General features: G+C 44.0%; 2 protein-coding genes across 4 annotated transcripts; one reads left to right on the forward strand and one right to left on the reverse strand.

Moving 5' to 3' along the window:
• Positions 1 to 33: 33 nt before the first annotated feature.
• On the reverse strand, positions 34 to 2349 carry LOC135943946 (damage-control phosphatase ARMT1-like). 2 transcript variants are annotated; one of them, XM_065490623.1, is made up of 8 exons: positions 2206 to 2349; positions 1921 to 2056; positions 1751 to 1856; positions 1487 to 1695; positions 1267 to 1426; positions 1032 to 1206; positions 394 to 686; positions 34 to 335 (listed from the first exon to the last, which is right to left on the reverse strand). In XM_065490623.1, exons 2-8 carry the CDS (start codon positions 2007 to 2009, stop codon positions 69 to 71), a joined length of 1299 nt encoding a protein of 432 aa, XP_065346695.1. In that variant the 5' UTR covers positions 2010 to 2056; positions 2206 to 2349; the 3' UTR covers positions 34 to 68. The 2 variants fall into 2 exon arrangements, with proteins under 2 accessions (XP_065346695.1, XP_065346689.1); XM_065490617.1 differs by lacking the exon at positions 2206 to 2349 and having other exon boundaries at positions 1921 to 2164.
• Positions 2350 to 2453: 104 nt separating this feature from the next.
• On the forward strand, positions 2454 to 22165 carry LOC135943918 (influenza virus NS1A-binding protein homolog A-like). Of its 2 annotated transcripts, none has more exons than XM_065490597.1 (11): positions 2454 to 2644; positions 15978 to 16177; positions 16829 to 17016; positions 17078 to 17276; positions 17340 to 17519; positions 17587 to 17721; positions 17782 to 18145; positions 18207 to 18452; positions 19469 to 19768; positions 20489 to 20659; positions 20723 to 22165. In XM_065490597.1, exons 1-11 carry the CDS (start codon positions 2626 to 2628, stop codon positions 20899 to 20901), a joined length of 2181 nt encoding a protein of 726 aa, XP_065346669.1. In that variant the 5' UTR covers positions 2454 to 2625; the 3' UTR covers positions 20902 to 22165. The 2 variants fall into 2 exon arrangements, with proteins under 2 accessions (XP_065346669.1, XP_065346662.1); XM_065490590.1 differs by lacking the exon at positions 2454 to 2644 and adding an exon at positions 12839 to 12997.

The following is a 22165-nucleotide window of genomic DNA, read 5'->3' on the forward strand; positions in this document are numbered from 1 at the left end:
AATTTTTATTTTTTGGCAATAGAAGAAAGTTCATTATGCAGTAAAAACAATTTATTGAGCAGGAACCTTTAGTCGCAGAGCTGAATTACAGCATATTCTCCGCTGACCATCCAGTTTCCCGTCATCTTGGCGATTACAGATTTTTCCAAGCCAACAACCACGTCTGCCTTGAGAGTTCGTAACGCAAGCAGAGGTTTGGGACAACCTTCAAAAGCCGTTGAAAGCTCAGTTTGCGGATCCCAGTTAAGGTCTCCAACGAGTTTACGGTAATTGAGGTCGCCTTTGAAAATCACCAAGCTAGACGAACTCAGGAGGTTGAACAAGTCAGGGTCGACCTAATTCAGAAATAATTCAATGGCTATTTTTTAACATCCGTGAATTTGTCTCACGTACCTCCTTCATCTTTGCAAAAGCGTGGGGCAGAGTCCAAAAGGAGGACTTTGAGCTAGGGTGCAGGACCCACTTGCCGGAGTGGACGTGCGATCGCCAACGGAACCCCAGCTCGGGAATGTGGTCCTCGAGGTACTCGAGACTCCAGAAAATGTCCATCGGGGTGGCGTCGGACACGAACCACGGCATGTTTTTAGCGTGAAATCTGACTGTAGACACAAGTTGACGGCTGACCAAGAAGTCGGCTAAACACAAGTCGGTGAACAACTCAAAGCCAGCATTGTCCAAAACAATATCTGGAAAAATATTAATTTTCTTAATTTTCGAGTTTCTTTAACTAATCATTTTCTATTGCAATCTATAGTAACTGTCCTGGCTTTTTTAAGGGAATGACCAAGGTCCAACAAAATTTCTAAGACTTTTAGGAATTAATGAGCGGTTTTTCGAATAAAATACAAATTTGGAGAAAAATTAATATTCACTCAACGATTCAGGCCTCTTTGAATAAAAAATTCGGAATTTTAATGTCGTCTGTACATATTCCCCTAGTCATTTTTTGAAAACTTGTCTTTTGGTGCTCTAATAAAAAAAAACTCAAAATAAAAATCAAACTAAGGCAAAATAAATGAATTAAAATGCACCGATGATAGAAGATGAGTTTCCATTCAATTTCAAGATCTTGGCCCAAGCATTTTCCAAGTGATTGCAAAGAATATTTTTTTCCAACGAGGGAAGCTGCTTGATCGGATCCAAATTTTGGTGCCTTTGCTCTCCTCCGCTGAGCGACATGTCACATTTATTGCCCCAAAGAGAAACCTGCAATTTAAGCCAAAAATATTATTTATTGAGGATTGAATGAAAATGTATGTAATTAACCTTGAGCAATTGGAAAAATTGCTCTTTTCCAAGGTCAGGAAGAGGTTCATCAGAGATGAAACGATTGAGGTGAGCCTCAAGTCCTTTCATGGCAGACGTGGAAGCGGCAAATCCGTGTTTCTTTTGCTCCGAAAATTGGTCAAAATCAGAGAGACTAGGGCTGCAAGAAGGGGGTTCGAATTAAGCGCTTATCTACTTTGCTCGGAAAATGTATGTGTACCTTTGAGCTATGTTATCCCTCATCCTTCTGTAGAGGTAGCATTCGACTAGAAGCCACGGAGAGTCAAACCATTTGCCGCCTTGCACGCACGAGTTCCACAAGTCTACGTCATCCCCAAGATTAATTGGCACCAGAGGTTTGTTGGTTTGCAACTCATTTCTCAGCTTGGAAAAACTTCCAATTAGTGATTTTATGTCTTCACGTGCTTCCTGTTTGGACAAAACATTGTAGAAATTTTAATTTAACCAATTTTTAGATCACAACCTCTCCAAACTGCTCGATTATCTTGTTCTTATCTCTGTACAGGTGATCGACGGTTTTGGTGATGATGACTGGAAGTCGGTCTTTTATTGTATCGTAGGCAAAACTCCTGAAACGACACGAATTTTACGAATAATCCTGTATAATAATATGGCAATATACGCGATACACACTGCTTGTATTTGGCTGTCAACGGTGCACCCGCTGGAGTCGGCTCGTCCAAAGATTTGTCGTTGAAAACTGCGCTACTTTCATCACTCATTTTTCTTTAATTTTGAAGCAAAAATATATTGTCGTTGATGCTTGATGCTTGAATAGGAAAAGTAGAAATTAACACATATTATTATAGATAATCTAGATATTTATATATAATTTAAATAAACATATGCTCTGAATTTTGATTTTGTTTTGAATTAACGGAATCAACCAACAAGATATAATGAATGAGAATCACGCACGCGTCTGCGTCGTTCGACTTTTCAAGGAAGCTCCGGCCTGGAAGAGCCACGCCCCCTTGGAGGTTCCATCCCGCTCGTGTGGTGTGTGAGACTGTGAGTTTGTGTGTCCGAGGCTCGCGTGGAGGAGGCTTTATTGATTTTCCCATCTCGTCGAGCGAGGAAAGAGGGGCAGCGCGAGTGAGCTGGCGAGTCGTGTGTCGTGTGCGCCTGCCGCCTTGTCCGACCGATTGACTCACACGTTGCTCCCGACACGATTGGGAGACGTTTCCTTTGCTGAATCAAAGTGTCTGGATGGTGAGCGCGGCCAGGCAGAGATCGACCTCGACCTTCAGTTGGGCTACCTGACACGGCCGGCACTCGGCCAATGGACCACTTGTAGTAAAAGCAGTGTTCACGCCGCTCGCACGCCCGTTAAGCACCATGATGTCTGACACAGTAGGTAAGTCACCTTGAGAAGACGCAATCAGTTCAATCAACGGATTGGTACATATATGTATTTTTCACCGTAATTTTTCGCCATTTGCTCGTGCGTGTTTAATATTGGATGGGAGGCACGCGAGATGATCGAATGCGCGCCAACATCAATTAATAAACATGAAATCAATGCGAACGTCATGGGAAGTTTTAGTTTGTCCTGATTTCCATCGATTTGTGTCTGTAATTCTTCCGTGATTATGTATGTGAAATGAGTAAGATTCGGATTGCGGATAACTCGCCCATGTAAGTAGTGCTCTTTTAGCGGATTGATTGTTTTGATTGGATAATAAGTTAGGAACTAATATATGGAATAAATGCCGTATCCTGACCTTGCACAAAACACGTGACGCGCAAGTTGATGCCATTATTTATAAACCACACAAATGCAGATAACACACGTTAATTTAATTATATGCTATTAACGCACTGTTACTTTAGCATTGCTCCATTTTGAGGCAAAATAAAAATCTTTTCAATTCGGACTCGGAGGAATCCAATAATTATTGTTGAAGACAGTGTAGGAAAATTAATTTTATATTTATACGAGATCGATATGCACGCAACAACCTTCTTCTTCTTCTGCGAGTCTGGAAAATAATGCAAATTTCCGCTATAATTATTATTATTGTGTCTCGCGGCGGCAGTGGCGCGGCCAATGTACATAGGCAAAGGTCACCCCCGACCCCCACCCCACCCTCAGCGTGCGTCAGGGTGTCACCCGAGGCCGCAGCCGCTCTTCATTAAGCAGTCAATCAGGCCTCTTTGCAACAAACAAGCGCCTGTGTCGTCATGGCAACCGCTATGGGAGCTATTTCTCGCTCCCGTCATTTCGCTCTCTGTGCCCAAATGGGACAGCAACCCCCCACCCACCCACCCACCCCCGCCCGCCCGCCCGCCCCTGCCTCTTGTGCCAGCGTGGAACGCGATCGCCTCTACTTTGACTTTCTTCTTGTTGGAATCGGGAAATAATTTCCTTGAATTCGACCACCTACTCGTAATAAGGAGTTGCGTAGCATCATTTTTTCTTTAAAAATTTGATTTGGGTATAGCGCTGCAATAATTACATATTATTTGTGATAGTTCCCATCGATTGCTGTCAAAACGAGGCAATCCAGTGCCTACGTCTGTTATTGTGTTTCATTCAAACAACAACCAGATGTGCGTGTCCAATTCGGCTCTTTGAAATTCAAAAGCGGTCAGTTTTGGAATTTCTACTTTCAAATCACAAAAGGAGCGAGCGTTTCCGGGTAAAAGCATCTGCCCGTCCTAAATAAATATTCCTCCTTAAGGAGTGCGCGTTGGGAAATAATAAGTGTCGTTTGACATTTTCCCTTCACGTTTCCAAGATAAATGATTATTTTCTTCCAACTGGCCAAGCTGCGTGTTATTTTAATTAATATATCCGGTCGTCACGGATGAAAATTAATCATTGCACAAGTATTGACTTTGGTTTCTCATTGTTTCCTTTCGATCAGCGGGGGCCAAATGTGTGATAAAATTGGTTCGCACTGCGCAGATCCAAGATGGCGTTTAATGTGGGAAACAAAAAGCTCTCTTTGGATTGGCGTACGAGTGTCAAGAGTTTGTTTTTACGATCCATCAAAAGACAAGAAATGCAAATTATACGTCACAATCTTGACCAAAACTTGCTTCTTTTCGCGCATTATCACGTGACCATTTTTTCGCGCCCTACTCCACCGGACGCCACATCTGCGCGCCGCACGAATCTGGCCCCGCTGCTTTTCATCAACCTAATGATTCTATTGTTTGTTGCGAAAATTTATTTTGTAGATGCTAAAATAGCTTAGGGATATTACACGTCCAACCAGAGAAATTGGTCTCCGTCCCCGGCGTTCAATGTGCCACCGCAGACCAAAATAACAGCCAAAGTAACGTTTTTCGATTTTCAAAAACGCTGGAAATTTCTCCACAATCTCAACACACTTGATTTGAATTTTAAAGTGTTTTTCTCTGCTAAGTAAGCTTGTTTGTTTTAATTTTCCGAACCATTCGATAACGCGCACATTAATATTTCCAAATAACCCAATTATCAAACAGGATATTAGACTCTCTCTCTCTCTCTCTGAAATCACGCGGGGCAGCTTCTCTCATTAAAATTTAAAACAACAATATTAATTAGTATATTTTGTGTCTAAAAATAAAATATTTAACTAATTTGTAAACAAAACTGTTGCCCAGTTGATCTGGATCTAATAATTCATATCGAATAAACATTTTATAGTGTCAAAGTCTGTTAAACATTAGTTCTATTTTCGAGCCTAATAGTAAATTAAAGCCACCAATTTAATTCGTTATTGTTGCGAAACGAAGGGGAATGAATTAATCAATCAAGAGTCGCAGACGGAATCGAGCCCTTTTGGCGTGGCGCCAATTATTTGTGCAAAGAAGCACGTGGCTGGGTGACACAGCCGCCCGCCGTCGTCTCGCGCGGCAGTCGCGGCGCCGTGTGGAAATTTAACCCACACGCACACGCGAGCTCTTTATTATTTCTGGTAAGGAATCGGCTCGGTCGGATGGCAAGAAGAACTACAAGCGACAAAAACTAGGCGTCCTTCTCGCGCTTGCATCACCTGAAAGACGGATAGATAGCGGGCGGGCTTCTCCCTTTGTTTGGTTTGGTTAGAAAAACTACGCTGTTCAACGTTAACTCGTTTTATGTAAAGATTAATTTGTGCGAGGTCGAGATGCCGGCGACAATCCATCCAACTTTTGGAGAAAAAGTTGTTCTCTGTGCCGGCATGCTGGCCGGACTAAAATTAGAGAGGTTCACCTTCGTTTAGGTCGATAACATGCAACATGACCTTTAATTTTTGAGCACGCGATGAGCACGCCTTGGCTGGTGTATCTTTGGAAGTATGCAAAGAGGAATAATTCTTCTCTTTATTTATTTCTAAATATTTTACAAGTCTTGAGCGCGCAAACGGAATAGCAAATAAAAAAACATCACGAAAGACTTTCTGCGGAACATCTGGACCGCTGCTTTCAGAAGAAGAAAAAATAAGTAAAATCGCTATGATTTTAAAAAGTTACTTTTCGCGATTAAATTATGGCCTATAGGTTTTTACAATTGGGGGGCGAGCACCCCAAAAACCGTTCAGCTCCCCAGGGGAGGTCAAACCAAGTCGAACGGTGTTCACTTTTTGCCTTTCTGACGCTTAGAACCCGAGATTTGGCGCTCGCAACATTTGCATAAACTGAAATAATCATGGTTTTCGAGATTCAAAATTGAATTTCTTATAAACGAAGCCGAAACCACCTTGAAATTTTCACAAACGTTTACACATACCCTGAGACTACTTTTTGAGGGGCGTTTCGAGGTTTAAAAGTAAAGCTCTGTAATAAAAAATAAAATAAAAATAAATTGCCTTGACCGATGACCTCAAATTCGGTGTTCATTGGATTGGGCTTTTAAAATTAGTTATTGCACCCTCAAAATTCGCCATTTTTGACATTTTTGAAAGAATTTGTATCAGCAACGAAACGAATGGATATATGTATAATTTTATTCCTGACAAGATGTTCTTTGGAGCAGCGCCAAAATATTCAATGAGTTTATATGAATAAACTACCTCTTCCATGATTTTTCGGGCGTAACATGTAAACGGCAATTTTACCTTAATTCCCTCTGGTTCCAAATAAACCGAGAAAAGCGAGTTTATTTGAGCCGATGTGATTTACAAGCATTCCTCCCTGTGCCTCTCGAGAGTGAATCCTAGCACCACTTCGAAAATAGCTTTTCTTCCGCGTTCGCGTTCAAGATAGAACAAAAATCGCCGTGCGTAAAATGCGAGCGCCGCGGAGCCTGCCCAGCACTTTTATTCGTGTGCAGCTTTGGAGTTTGGACAGCGCTTAAATATACAAATCGACTCTTGTTAGTTGGCCAGCATTGGCTCGCCATGATTTTACGATTGCAGTCTTTTTTGTGTTCAGAAATAGAGCAGCACTTGAGTTATTTGCAGATGGCAGGTTTCTATAATCACATCTATTTTAAGTTGTTTTTGAAAAGGGGCTGACACAATTATAGAGAAAGCGTTATAACTGAAAACAAGTTTTCGAAATTTCGGAGATAAACAATCAATTAAGTTGATCGACGTTCCAATTCTCAGCCTTTCATTTCAGATTCAAAAGGTTTCGTGGAAGCAAGGTGGAGGCGTAGCAGCTAGAAGGTAACGCTCTCTTCCGTCCAATCCAGATAAATTATCCGGTGGGCGAAAGTGTTTGGCAGCGATTTTTAACGAGAGGTCTAAATTTGCGTGGCATACTTTTTTGTCTTGGCTGCGTAAAAAAGTCACATTCCCGTGACACTTTTTGTGTCTTGGCACGTTTTAATTTGCCGTCACTTCTGCGGCTGATTAACTCGGGAGGCTGTGTTTCCCGCCGTGGGTGGATCAAACAGATACAAGTCGGTGCAAATTGCAAATGACCCGCTTTTTGCCGGAGCCCATCTTTATTCCGCTGTCATAACGCCGGTCCACCCCATTAGTACACGTCTTGCTCGCGTTAGTTCCGCTAATATGTGCGTGCGGCCATTGTCTTGTTTTTCTGATCTATGTTTTGTTTCTTTTAAAATGATTCACGGTGGTACATCTTAATCTAAAATGAAGCAGATTCCAATCTTAAACGTAACGCCCTCTAAAATCAAAAGAAATTGTTGTTACTTTTGATTAAAGCTGTGATAATTCTGAGGAATTTACGTTACATGCTGACTCGTGTTTTTTTTCGACGTCCTGGTGCTGAAAAAGAGTTGCACTAACACAAGATCGCCAACTCAAACTTCAAACCGTGTTACAAAATGTGTTACACGTTAAACAAACTTGGCGACGGAGGCTCTCCTCGCCTCAAACTTTCACACTTTTCGCACCCCGAGAGAGCACTCTTAATTGAGCAAATTGGTGCTCTTAGATCTCTAGCTCTGGAGACGCTAAATCGGCCTGCAACAACTTTTTTGCTGCCAAGAAAATAACCAGGCCTTGAAACATTACAAATACTTACCGAGACTTTTAAAAGCCAACCGAAACGCATTGCCTCGTAATTATCATCTTTATTGTCTTTTGGCGAGGTCATACATCTAGGGGCGGATTACGGCAACGCAACCTTGAGAGAAAATGGCAACGCTCTGGGCATAAGGCTTGTATTGTACAGGGTTTCAAGGTCGAGCTAAAAACAGTGCCGTAATCCGCCCCCAGATATTGTTACAATTCTAAATATATATGCCCCCCAATTGCAATGCACAAACAAAATACACACAAAAATCATAAATTTTTAACAAATGCCAAGAATTCACCTGAATCATAAAACTCCTTCAAGTACAAAAATTATTTTAAGGCTGACACGAATTTCTCGTATCGTGGCTCAAGCCGCAGTGAAACTGGCACAAATTTGCAGCACTAGAAAATGGATTCTGCTGCGAGATCATTAATGTTAGATTAGATGGCTATAAACGGATTTTAAGTCATCCTTCGTCTTTTTTGCAACTAAAATGCACCATCAGTCGACAATTTCCAACACGGCTGATTGCGTGTAGATTAAAACTATCGATTATTTTATGCAACTGACGCTTCTGACGCCTACATATGCTGTCCATTTCCATAAAGTAAACTATTGCTACAAAGTTGTCGGCGTTGCATTATGGAATTTCTGGATTTCACATGCGAAACTGGTATTTAGTTGGAATAATAGTCAGCAACTGTCGTCACGCCAAACGAGAAGTACGCTGGCTTTGGCGAGGCGGCTGTTTGTCTCTTTTTGCTGTTTATTTCATTGTCTATGGCAAGGCCGCCGCACGCTATAGGAGTACGTATGTGTGTGTAATTATACGGTGCTCATGCAAACGTAATCCGTTCTTCGACTCGGTGACCTTGGCGATCTTGGAGCGAATTCGATATCTCCGCTCTTTCTTGATGAGCAATTCTAGCACATAAATAATGCAGAAAAATACTTCAAGCTGGCAATGTGGCTTATGTAAAATCCGTGCAAAACATCCCATGAAAGAAAAATTGGCTCCTTTGAAAATACTTAAAAAAAAACAGCGGGAGCCAAATTCGTGCGACGTGCAGATATGGCGTCCGGTGGAGTATGGCGCGAAAAAACGGTCACGTGAAAATGCGCGAAAAGTAGCAAGTTTTGTGACGTATAATTTGCATCACTCTTAACTAATTGAGCTAAAAAACGGTGCCGTAATCCGCCCCGAAGTGCGAAAACCGTTGGACACAAGAACGCTGGTGACCAATCAGAAAAGGGAACACTCTCTCTGATTTCCCAGCGCCACCGGAACAGCCAGCGGCAAGTATCTAGACTTCCTATCGCTTGACTCGCTGTGGCGCTGCTGTCTCGATCCGTCGATCCGCTGCCTTCTCTGTTGATCGGCACAAATTTTTGCTCTGTTCATAACAAAATCCGCTTCAGCTGCCTAAAAAAATCAAATATGAAATTACAGTTGCATTTAAAACCAACAAAAGGCGGGAAATTGCTTGTCATAGCTGGCCACATCCTCTCTAGTCTAGATTAAGGTCAACTCATCCGCCAATTAAGTGTGGCGGCATCTATAAATTTTAATTTCGCCAGAGCCGTTTCACCCATGGTACTCATCCTATACTCGGCGGGCGTGTTTGAATGAAAGTTTCTGGCGCGTGTTAAATAAATTAGCACATGCGGCCCGCGAGATAACGAGTGGGACAAACAAAGCCATTCAGCGGTGTTTATTCGCGGCATCTGACTGACTGTTGCGACTTTTTAGCCAACTCATGAGAAACGTGAGTTTGGGATTTTATTACAAGAAACGAAACGCTCAATACCGATAACACACACGGCGTGGAAAAATTGCGACACAGGGAATAAATTGGCTCTCGTTACAAGCAGCACTTTTCTCTGCCTACCGCGCGTGTTGGCCGCGAGCCATGCAGTCGAGGTGTTTGCCCCCGTTGCCCGAAATGTTGGAAAAGTGCGGCGGGCTCGAAATAAAATCAAATAATGATCCTCGGCTCGTCGACGCATTTTTCCCGCTCAAACCGCTTCATTTCGGATTTCTGGCGCTGCCGTGGAACACTATGTTTTTTTTAAGGGCGGATTTTTGTGCGTGGAGCCCAAGACGGAGGAGTAGGAGAGAGAGGTTCCTTCACTTGCAAACACACGCTGTTTTGCGAACTTGTTGCACTCCCAACTGAGCCCCACCGACAAAGCTGAATAAGCTGCGCGGAAATGGAGAATGAGCCCAAAAAGCACAGACAAATTGCCGCAAAGCTAAATTTGCTTGATTTCTTTTTAAATTTCCTTCAAGTTCAACAGCTACAGTGATAAAGCTTGGATCCATTTCCTAAATCTTGATAACAGAACAATAATAATATCGCAATTGTCAAAGTCTGTCGAGGAGCAGATAATAAAAATTAAGTGGAAAAGCGTGCTCAAATTGCGCAATATTACTTTTTGCAAGATGGTGGCTAATTATCGTTAGTTTGAATGTCGCCCCATTCGCTAATCTCTGGAGACACAACGCACATTTCCTTTCCTTTTGTTGTTGTTTATTTTTTTCTGCCTACTTGGTTGACACAATTAATTTGCATGCGTTGCGTCGCCGGCGTCTGGCGCTCGTGGCGCTCGCGTAATAGACAAGAGAAGAGACTAGAGCAATTTGGGCTCGAAATCGCGGCAGATGTGACGCTATAGTTATCACGCGGCTGATAAGGACAGAACCACCACGCGCTCCCTTCCCTGCTGGGGTTTCCCGATACACAAGCTTGTTGCTTGGCACGTAAGCAGCGAATTCAACACTTATCTATAGCAAAAAAAAAATTGCTATATTGAATGACCCAAATGAAAATAATGGCCACTTCTACTTCGTCGACAAATCACCACCGTTCGCTTCGATGAGTTTTTCTCGGAACTCCATATTGACAAATGTATCAATTCCAAAATTTTCACGTATAATTAAAAAAGCAAAATATTATAACAGAAACAGATTTCCTTTATTAGCCAATTATTAATGTATAAGCTTAACAGGCCATCAATTTAGAATATTTTGCATTGTTGACTCTTTAGCAAGTCTATTCTTTGTGAAATTTAGCAACAGTTTCTCTTTAGAGAGGAATGATACTGCAAAAGCCTGGAAAATGCTTGTTGCCAATGCATAAACTCGTTCCTTAGGATTCAGTTGAAGCCTAAATTTACCTAAGGAAGCACTGTAATTTTTCGAGAGAATTGGCCGGAAAGTTACCGTGTTTTTCAAATGGTAAGGGCTGTCTCCTTACTTGAAATCCGATTTAATTTCAAAACCAAGAGTTTCCCCAATAAGTGGCATACACAATTGGACAGATCTCGATGAGAGGAATCCAAATTTGCGAAGAAAATATGTTCAAGCACTGTAAATTTCGGAGAAAATTGGCTAAATTTGAATTTTTACTGTAGGAAGGTCCTTTTTTGGTTGAACAAATTGTTTATCGATCAATTGTTTATGTCATCTAACAATTTAAATAATTTTCAATTGTTGCCCAGTATCATTCCACTTTAAATTTCAGATTTTGCCGAATTTCTCTGAAATATAAATTATTTTTTCGCTTGATTTCGATCCCTGTTGTCAAAATCATTCCAATAGTGTGCGAGTTTAAAGGAAAATTTCCCCAAATTCTGAAATAAATCGTGACTTTACAGTAGGGAGATGGTGCTTGATTAGCATGCAAACTTTTGAGCCATTGTTCTCAAAAATTTAAACTAGAATATATTTATTTCAGCTTTTTCCTAATTTTTTTCCAGATTTTACAAAAACCAAGCCCGTTGTTTGCAAGTCGAGAATTGAACGCGTGATGTGCTCTCCGTTTGGGGGAATTCAACACCCGTCTGTAATTGCAGTAATAATTTGCGCCCTCTGCTCTTTTCCTCGGGGGGAGGGGGGACAGAAAACACGACACGTGCTCTGTTAATTAATTTCTCGGGTCGCGTGTGCTGACGGAAATCGGATCTCGCGACTTTTGGCACTCCCGGAATCGGTTTGAGCCGTGCCTGGTCCTGGTCTGTTAATTTTAGATGACTTACATTTCATTAAATGCGGCAGCTTTGATGACTGCGCCCGTGTTCGCACATATATATACGCACGGTACACATGGCTATTTTTGATTCGGTATTAAAATTCGTTAAGCGTGCTCTTCAGTTTGATCCGGTTTTGTCTAGAAAATTATCATAGACTTTTCTTAAGACTTTTTGAGCATTGGAATGGTAGAAGGCAGCTGAAATTCATTGGACTGAGTCACGCGGATGATGACTCTTTTCGAAAGCAGTAAATCGCCAGGTAAATTATCAAATCTAACTTTTATAGCAACACAGTTTGTGCTAAAAAAAACTCAAAATTATTTTTGTTTAGCGACGCATGAAGGGAGTTTCAGTGATTTTGCTGTAACCCTGAGGACTGAGGACATATAGAGTAAAGATTTACATAAAAAAATTTGTGAAAAATCCTTTTCAAAAAAGGCTATTTAAGAATTTGTGGAAAACTAAAAATTTCCAGGTTGCGCTGTTTAAATTTTTGGGCTCAAAAGTTTTCATGCTAATAAAGCTCTGTCCTCTACTGTAATATCACGATTTATTTCACAATTTAGTCAATTTTTCCCTGATAACTTGCACACCGTTGGATAGAATCGAAATCAAGCGAGAAACCAATTTGATTTTTCGTAAAAGTTGGCAAAATGGGAACCTAACTGTTGCTCGGTCTCTCAAATAATAATTAACTACTTGCTATAATCAACTACGCAAATTGTTTTTAACTCAAGAAAATGAATCAAAGGCAAAACAATAATTTATTACGATAATATTCTTCTCATAATATTTTTCAACTAGGAACTTTCATGATGATGAAACGAGCAGTGTAAGAATTATGCCCCTCTTAAATGAATTAAAATATATAAAAAAAAACAATTCCCCTCGCGCAATGTTGCTTTTGGTGTCGTGTCGTTGGAAAGGGTTAGTGACAAAAGTGCACACATACACACTCGAGTGGCGCAGAAGAAAGGGCAAGAGTAAAATTAGCCCCGGCGCGAGTGGAAGTGCAGCAACGGCAACGGATTCGATGCTCGCGCGGCACCCCACTTTTCTCTCTCGCTCTCGATCTCGCTTCGGCGGCAATCGCGTCGCGCTCGGAGCCGCAAATATAGCGAGACTGCGGCTAGCCATAGCCAGCGCATTAGTAGTCGTCGTTTCGCACACGCACGCCTCATTTTGTCGCCGATTCCGCTCCGCAGACCACATGGTTCCACTCTAGCACCGGCTCGCAACTCCACGTCTCCCACCATGTACCCCAAGGAAAACGACCGTGAGTTGCAAAATTTACCCTCTGACCTCGTTATCAATTTGAAAGGGTTGTGGCTCGGTCGCACCCTGCACTGTTTCTCAAATCGATACAACCTAGTTATAAATTGAACGAAAGATCGTTCACCTCCGGCCAACAATTTGTTTGTCAAACGTCCAATAATAATTTACAATTTATGTAGAGCTCTCAAGCATGACGTTGATGAAACTCCATTTACACACACCACGTGTGCATCATCTTAAAAAATATTAAGGCGAAGAACTCCCAAGCGGTCGTGTTACGTGCGGGTTAATTGAAAGGGTTGCGACGAGAAAACGCATTTTTTAAAAAAAATGCAGTGTGCCGTGGTTTCTCGCGGGCAATGTTTTCACCTCAATTTTCTAGGTATTATTTCATGACTTCGACTTGAAAAATTGAGGCAGAGTAGAGGAAATATTGACCGCTCCGACCGCAAATTTGAAGTTTTCACTCTGGAAAAATTATTTTTTGAGCAAATTGGTAAAAATTGAGTGGTATAAACCCCGCGGTAAGCAAATGCAAGCTGTCAATTGATTTTTTCAAAATCACGTGTCGGGTCGAATATCGTGCAAAATGCACGTGACCTCTTTTGAACCTGTGCGCGGAAGAAGAAAGGCTTGTTGCCGCGAGAGTGCACAGTTAACCTGGAAGTAGCGAAAGAAACAGCTGCAGTCACGTGTGCACACGGGAAGCGTCGAAGAAAATGTAGAGGGTCGATTTTGAGATGCGTTTTGCAAGTTTGTGGAGTGGTGGCCAGAGTCCAATTAGCTAACCCGTGGCAGACGACCAAACCATTGTTTAATCACCCCGAGAGAGTTAATTGAATCACGCGTACGATTACGAGTTGATTTACTGAACGAGAAACTCTCAATCCGTTGCGTTGGCAAAGCGGCCGACCGGCTATTTTTAGGCGTACGTGCGGCGAAGGCGAAAAGATCCTTGAAAGGTACGCACCTTAATTCGAGAGTGATTTCCATGCCCACTCGGCGGATCGCGCCCATGACCGAAAATCTGTGCTAGCACGTGTACAGATACTGTTGCTAGCAGCGTTTACTGACTGCCTGCCTTCAACTATATAATATATTCTCTCGATGCGCGCTGAGAAAACTAGATATTATATTTTTTTAAATGTTTTGCTCTCGGTTCCAGAGAGTGAGTCGGTTCCGTTTTCTCCAGGCTAACAGAGGCCTTTAAGCATTCGCGCCGACCTTCCCCTAGATGATAATTACACCTCGCCGAGCAAGCAATGAACACGGGCGAAAATGGACGCGCACGCAAAGTAATCCGATTCACTCACAATCAGCAGACAAGTTGACTGCCGCGCGTGAGTCACTGTGAGCCGTATTTACTTGGTTGGGCTCATGTCCGCTCTCAACCGGTGTTATGTGCGCTATAAAAACGAGGTTACATTCTTTGTAAACACAAGGGAAACGAAAATTCTCGGGAATTTTACAAGGCTTGCATTGCGCAGTTAATTTGTAAAGTGAAGTAATTGTAAATATTTCCAATTTCGTCCAAACCTATATTTCCACAAAGTGAAGCACTGGAATTTTGTTTAGCTCTTTTGTTCGCCTCACATTCCTGGAATAGTTTGTGCAGCCCTGCTCCTGCTCCCATACAAAAGCATATACATATAACAATAGGGTGAATTTTCAATGTGAATGTAGAGTCACAGCATTTTATTGTGATTCCAAACTCCTGAGGAGACGGACGTGTAAGCTCGAGCAGCAGCAGCAGCAACGCGACTTTCTGGTAGCAACGATTTTGTTTTAAATTCAGGGTTTTTCGCTACAGTTCGGTATTGTTTGATAAATTTTAAAATTCCCAAGAAAATTCAAAAATAGCCATAATCGGATTAAAAAAAACTGCATAAATTTGGAATGTACTCGATCGGAAAAACGATTTTTTTTCTTTTTTTTTTACTTCCCACGGGAAATTTCTATAGACAACAAACCAATCAATGTCTGTTGCTGTCAGTGCAGGCGGCGAGCTCTGGATTTGACACAAATTTACGCAACACAAGTGCGCATTCTCTGTGCTCGACAGCCCTAAATGCCGAGGCATATTATTAGGCGAAACACACGCGTAAAACGGGCAGACGGGCCGAGTGGTGTATCGATTGTCTGCGATCGCCGGCCAATTCGGGTTGTGGGCGCTACGTGACTGCTGGAGCCGTGCCGGGGAAGCGAATCTGGGTCACTCGTGCCGCTTCTGCCGGCGGGGTGGCGCGCCCTTTGAACCCTCGTCAATTCTGGCAGACGAGCCAGCTGAGTGAGCTGCGTAATGCAGACCAGATGGACGGCGGTTTGCCTTTCCGCTTATTCTGTTTATGCTAATTTCATTGAAGGGTAAATAAACGAACGACGAACGAGCGGCTAGTGACAGCCAAATACTCGGTGATTGTACATTTTTCTTCGTCGCTCAGAAATAATTCGGGACATGTTGTTTTGCTCGTCGCCTTTGATAAGACGCTGTTGTTGTTCCTGTTCCGAACAAAAACAACCTGTTCGGAACGCCTGCGGTGGCACAAAAATAAATAAAATCAAGTAACTGGTGGAAACGGGAAAGCGCTGCAAGTGGCAAAGAGTGGAATTGAGCAATTATTTAGTTTAGCGAGTTTAGCTGTGAACCGCGTGCTGTCGGGCGGAGAAGAGAACCTGTTTCGGCAGCCAGACAGACGAGCGGCCGAAAGCACACCGGCGGCAGTCCTTGCTCGTGGCGAGTCGCGAGGCGTTCACCTCGCGAAACGTCATGCCTTTTGGCATTAAAGAAATTTAAAATGAAGCGAAAGTATGGATAATTAGCCGACTGTTAGCGCGCGAGAGAGAAAAAGGGAGGAAGGGCGAAATCCAATTGACCGACACTTGCAGGTCTGCCAAATGGGATTACCAGCCGTTTTATTTCTTTCTTTTTTTTATGCGAGCGAATCCAGTTATCATGATTGGCGTTTGTTGTTTGTTCGCAGAACTTGCAGTGAACGCTCTGGAGCTGCAGGGCACGATGGTGCAGGAGTTGGAGCTGCCCTCCGAAATAATGCAGACCAGCGACGACGGCACCCCCTCGCAGCAGGACCTGATCGTCGACGACGAGCAGCAGCAGACAGACACCCTCTCCGCACTCGACACCATGAGGAAAAACAGACACTTCTGTGACGTCGTCCTCAACGTGAGTCACACTCACGACTTCTTGCCTCGTGCGGACCACCATTTAATTGTTTTTGGTTGGCCCGAAACGCGGAATGCGTCTTTATTTGCCAAATTGCGGCTACTCCGAATGTATTAGTAGGGTTGAATTGAATTCGTCATCCTGAGATTCGATTAGCTTTAATTAAAGGTTCCAGTCACGAGATTTCAGCGTCAACCTTGACAGTGCTTAACGAAAGACATTTTTTCTCCTGCACTTTTTAATTTTTACCCTTTTTCACGGCGGCTGGCGGCTGCCCACGGGACTAAAAATTTGACGGCTGGCTTACTTAATGGTACGACTCAGCATATTGCAAAAACAGCAATTTATGTGTGCAAAGCCAGGCCAGTGTCGGTGTCTGCTGGCAACGTCACATCATACATAATTTAAGGTCATAGAGTAGTTCGCGGTTCAAAACGGCCGATGAATAGCGTCTCGGCTTTTTTTGCCTGTCGCATGAATTAATAAATTTGGCGAGGCAGGCGCGCGTCGGCTTGCCTGCTCGTGGCTATTATTGATCAATCAGCCGATAATGCCGTCTCGACGCCGGACAGGATCTGGCGAAATGAAATGATAACAAGTTGTACGAGCTCGTTTTCGGTCTGCATTAATGTTTTCGCGATTTGAACACAGGTTGGAAGCAGCGAAATCCACGCTCACCGCATCGTGTTGGCCAGCGCCAGTCCGTACCTGCACGAGCTATTCACGGCTGACGACGAGAACAAGAGCGCCGCCCGAGAGAACAAGATCACGTACAGGCTGAATGGAGGAATCGAAAAGGCGGCCTTCGAGAAGCTCATTGACTTTGCGTACACATCCAGGTCAGTGGCAGTTGTTAATTGTTCTAATAACCTGATTGATTGATTTTTCCTGCTCCCCAAGATTGCATGTGCCCGCGAACCAAGTCAAATCCGTGTTCCTGGCCGCTTGCCAGCTCAAGATGGACAAAGTGGTGCGGGTGTGCAGCCAGTATCTGATCCAGCACCTCGACGCGAAGAATTGCGTCGAGATTCGCTCGCTGCCCGGAATCAGCAAAAACAAGCAGCTCGTCGCCAAGGTCGACCGATTTATAACCAAGCAGGTAGACAGCACGCGCGATTAATCGAATCCAAGGCGCGCGATTCCAATCTTTTGCTCTTCGCAGTTCGAGTATCTGTCCAAGTCGCCGACCATGCTGAGCCTGCCGTGCATCCAAATCGAGGTGCTGAACCAGACGCGCGAGGAAATGACGTTGGTGGACGGAGACGCGCTGTGCCAGTTGGTGCTCGACTGGGTCCACAGGCAGTCGGACGAAAACGCCAGTCTGGAACACCTCTTCGAAAAGGTCGGTCCGAGTTGCGAGTTGCGACCTCGAACAGAGTGTTCAATAATCTCTCTCTCTCTCCTTGCAGACGCACTTGCTGTATTTGGCTCTGGACAACTCGCTGCAGGACTGCATCGAGCTGCCGAGCGGAGAAGTCAGCGAGTCGGACATCGTGCAGGACTACAAGAAACTCTCGAAAAGACAGACGCAGATTAACCTGAAGGTACGCAGTGGACTTTCCTGCTCATACCAACCGTGTGTTCATGGCAATATTTCGTGGCAGAACCGGCGGAAATCGCAGCTGCAGCCTGCCAAGCCGCGAGTCTTGATATACTCGCGGGACATCAGCGACCAAAACCTGACGGAAAACCTGGACTTGGATTGGAGTCTGATCGCCAACACCAAGGTGCAAGACCACACGTTCCTAGCGCTGGTGTCGCTGGCCGGCGCGCTGGCCACCCTGAGCGTGATGCTCAGGTTGAACAGGCCGACCACCCCTTCGCCGACCAACACGCCTGGCGAAACAGCGCCAGGCTCCCGGCTGCCCAGCGAGGAGAAGCCCGACTTGTACTGCGTGCTGCCCAACATGAGCTACGTCAAGTGCGCCGCCGGATGCGCCAACCTCAACGACAACCTGCTCGTGTGCGGTGAGTCGTGGCAAATTTAACAATGACCCAATAATCGCCAAGGTTCGATTCGGTTGCGCAGGTGGTTACGACCGAGGCGAGTGCCTGAAGAGCGTCGAGTCGTACTCGCCGGACGGCAACATTTGGGCCACGCTGGCGCCGATGAAGGAGGCCCGCGGGCGCTTCGACATAGCCGTGTCCGGCGGCAAGGTGTACGCGGTGGGCGGCAGCAACGGCACCACCGAACTGACCACCGTCGAGATGTACGATCCGCTGACGAAAAAGTGGACGAGGACGTCCAGCCTGCCCCTGGCGCGCTCCAACGCAGGTGAGTCTAGCCGAGCAGTGCGGCAATCTATCAAGGGTTGTGAAAAAGAACCGTTTTTCAAAGGCAAAAGAGACTTGGCCCCAGACAGCTGGAGGTAAAACACTAACTCCTTTTTCTTTATCATCTTGTGGCATGCGTCGGCTGAGTGGGGGTTGTCTGATTGATTGACTTGACTCTATCTCTCTCTTTCTCTCTCTCTCTTTATCTTTCTCTCTCTCTCTCTGTGCGCGCAGTATGAAAATTTCACTGGTCAAAAATTTATTAACTCCGCAACAAAAATAGCTACCATGGTACTGACTATTCTCTTTCTATGTTCTCTTCCACAGCCGCACGCCTTCGACCTGGACCAAGACCAAATCAGCTAACAATTTCAGAGAAAAGGAGCTCAGTTATTATTTTCTCTTTTTCTATTGTCTTGAAAGGAATAGGTTAAGGTTGCCTTAACTCTGCAAGTGTAAATGACAAACAAACAAAAAATCACTGTCTCAATCAACAATGGTCAACCGCGCGCGCGCGCGCGCGCACACACTCTTCTTTTTGTTAAGTAGTCAAAAGCTCGACTTTATCGGTGAGTAGCCCCGTTTCCTGTTTTCAGCTGCAGGGCTTGTTGGTTTTTTGGCAGGACCCAGAAATCTGCATGCTTCACCTTTGTCGTTTCAGACGCGGAAACTCTTGTTAACCGTTGTACTCGATTTCAGCCTGTGCGGCGCAAATGATAAAGAAAATTTGTATTAATTTATTCACTTTGTCTGGTCGTCCTTATATAAAAACCCAGCAACTCCCGGTCAGGTTACTTCCTTTTCAGACCCTTGACTCGGTGCTCAGCGGGTAATGTGAGAAAGTGTCCCAAGTGTTTCAGCTGTCACGCTCGCTCTCCCGGCCAATCTCATTCTCACATAGCTCGATGCGGCTACAGATTGCCGAAACTCTGATCTCTGCTCTCTCTCTGTCTCTCTTTTCCTCATTGTGCACCCCCCAGAGACACGTCAAGCTCCAATGAGCGCCGTCTGTTGCAGGTGTGTGCGACCTCGACGCCAAGATCTACTGCATAGGTGGCTGGAACGGCCAGGTGGGCATCAAGCAGTGCGACCTCTTTGACCCGCTCACCAACGGCTGGAGCAGCGTGGCTCCGCTGCTCACCGGCCGCTACCAGGCCGGCGTCTGCTCGTTCAACGGCAAGGTGTACGCCGTCGGGGGCTGCGACTCTTGGAACTGCCTCAACTCGGTCGAGATGTACGACCCGACCACCGACACCTGGTGCTACACCAAGAGCATGATCACGCCCCGCCGAGGATGCGGACTTGCCGTTTTCAAAGGTAAAATATCCCTTTCATTTTGGTTGCACGCAAATCAGGCTGACATCTAAAAGAAACAGAGGGTTGCATTATTTGCTTACCACTGATTTGTACTAACTTTTTGCGCAAGAAATGAAATTTCCATTTTTTCCCTCTGTCAAAATATATAATTTACGGACTGAGCGGTCAAAATTCCCTCAACTGTGCAGATTTTTTTTCTTTAAATTGCCATTCGCTGCCTTAATTTCTTCAAAAATTAATGTTTCAAGTCGAGGTCAAGAGCTAAGAGTTAGAAAATTGAGGTGCAAACAATGCCTGCATGAAACGTCAAAATTACTCTAAAATAAAATGCGTGTTTTTGCCCTAAAAAAATGATGATGGCCCATTCCCGTGTGCAGATAAGACCATCAGAGGAGGTTAGAAATCGAACCTTGGCGTCAGGGTAGCCCTTGAGCAATCGATATCGATTAATTCGCATTTGTAGCCACTTTAGCGACGCCTGACGCGCTCTGTAATGGTTTGATCCTCAAGCTCTGTGGCTAAAAACGGGGAACTTAATGATATATGAAACTTTCGAGGGCTACCCTGGTGTCAGGGTTCGATTTTTTACCTGTTTAATATGACACAATGTAACCTCAGCTTTTTCCGAGGGTAAAAATGAACCAATCGTACAATTTTACACGCCTTCAATCCACTTCTCCATTGGATATCCTTTTAATGGCTTGAATTCTGAATTTGCAGGCAAGATGTACGCTGTGGGAGGCTCAGACGGCACGCACTCGCTGACCTCCACCGAGATCTACGACTCGGAAAGCCAAACCTGGACCCCAGGTCCAAGCATGACCACTCCACGCGCCAATGTTGGAGTCGCAGTCATCGGTAACAAGATGTATGCTGTTGGAGGATTCTCAGGTACGATTACAATTCACGCACACATTTAATTATAATTATTAATACGACGGTATGATTTTGCAGGCAAAACTTTCCTGAATAGCATTGAATACTTGGACGAGTTCACCGACGAATGGACCACTTTTATACCAAAACAAGACTTTAGCTATCAACTTTCCTTGCCAAACGGCAGCGACCGGACGTCCAAGAGCGACGCCTCGTCGGTCGCCAGCTGCTCCGACTCGGGATCAGTGAGCGAGTGAGTCGGTGGCCAGCCGGACGAGGCCCTAATCTACACACATGCATCACCACTCAATCTTCAGTTAGTTTGATAATCTTGAAAGACTGCTAAAACAGAATCACTCGGCCAGGGCTACTTTACAACCCTCCCCCTCCCTCCCTGCCTCCCATGTGGGTGCTGATTCCAAGAATACTCTCGGTACTCGATTTTTTTATTATCATAAACTCGGATGAAATTACCTCAGCAGTGTGTTTGTTTGAAATTGGACTGTGAAAATACTCACTCTCGGTGCAGGCAGAATTACGCCTGGCCTCGACAAACACACACACACACACACACACACAACGCAATCCACCCACCCTGTCAGCGAGATTTTTACAATCACAAGATCTGTCAAAATCGGGGGCCACTCGACCGATGATGACGAAATGGGATATCACAGGGCGGTTCAGTTTTGTACACTCAACATCTTTTTGATACGAGACAACCAGTTATTTTTGTATTTATAAACTCATTTGTATTCCAAGCAAGAAGCCCCCCAATCATTGGCAGACGTTTGTTGTCGTCCTGCTGATCCAAGGTCCCTCGTAGCGCTCTAAATATTACGTAAAGAGAGGTGGCTTTTTCTTCTGTCTCGTCGGAAAGCAAATTATTATTAATATTATTCCATGATTGTGTGATATCAGTGGCGAGCCTCAAATTTGCCTGATTCCACTCACAGCCCCAGCGAGAAATTCCGCAAACGCTGACAGTTGTTGAGATTTATTTTTATAATAATTGAGCTGGAAATTTGAGAGCATTGGTATTTTTAATTTTAAACAAAGTTTCCGCTCGAAGGCTGGTGCTGTCAGAAAAATCAGTTCAAATTGCTAGGTCGCCGCAGAAAATCTTTTTGATTAATTTCTTCCTTTGGTATCTTTTGGTTACGATTATTGAAATTAATGAAAACATTTAAAGTGGTAAATAATGAGATGATAACTGTTTATGTGCCGTTTTAAGTGTATTAGAATTAAAGATAACACACACACACACACACGCAGATTTACAATGACATGTTGAGCAAAGAATAATTATTATCATAGGTGATTACGTTTTAATGTTATTAGCATATATTAGAGAGTACGATAATAAAATAATCACCTTGTTAGTGCAATGTTGACCTTTGCAACTTTCAGCCGCTTTCGATTGTTTGAACACAGCCTTCTTGAGTACATTCAGCAACAGCCTGGGGTGATTCAATGTAAAAAAAAAAAATGGAAATACAGTCATACAAAATGGCAAAACTA

The sequence above is a fragment of the Cloeon dipterum genome, chromosome 1 (assembly GCF_949628265.1).
Source record: "Cloeon dipterum chromosome 1, ieCloDipt1.1, whole genome shotgun sequence".
Classification (NCBI taxonomy): domain Eukaryota; kingdom Metazoa; phylum Arthropoda; class Insecta; order Ephemeroptera; family Baetidae; genus Cloeon; species Cloeon dipterum.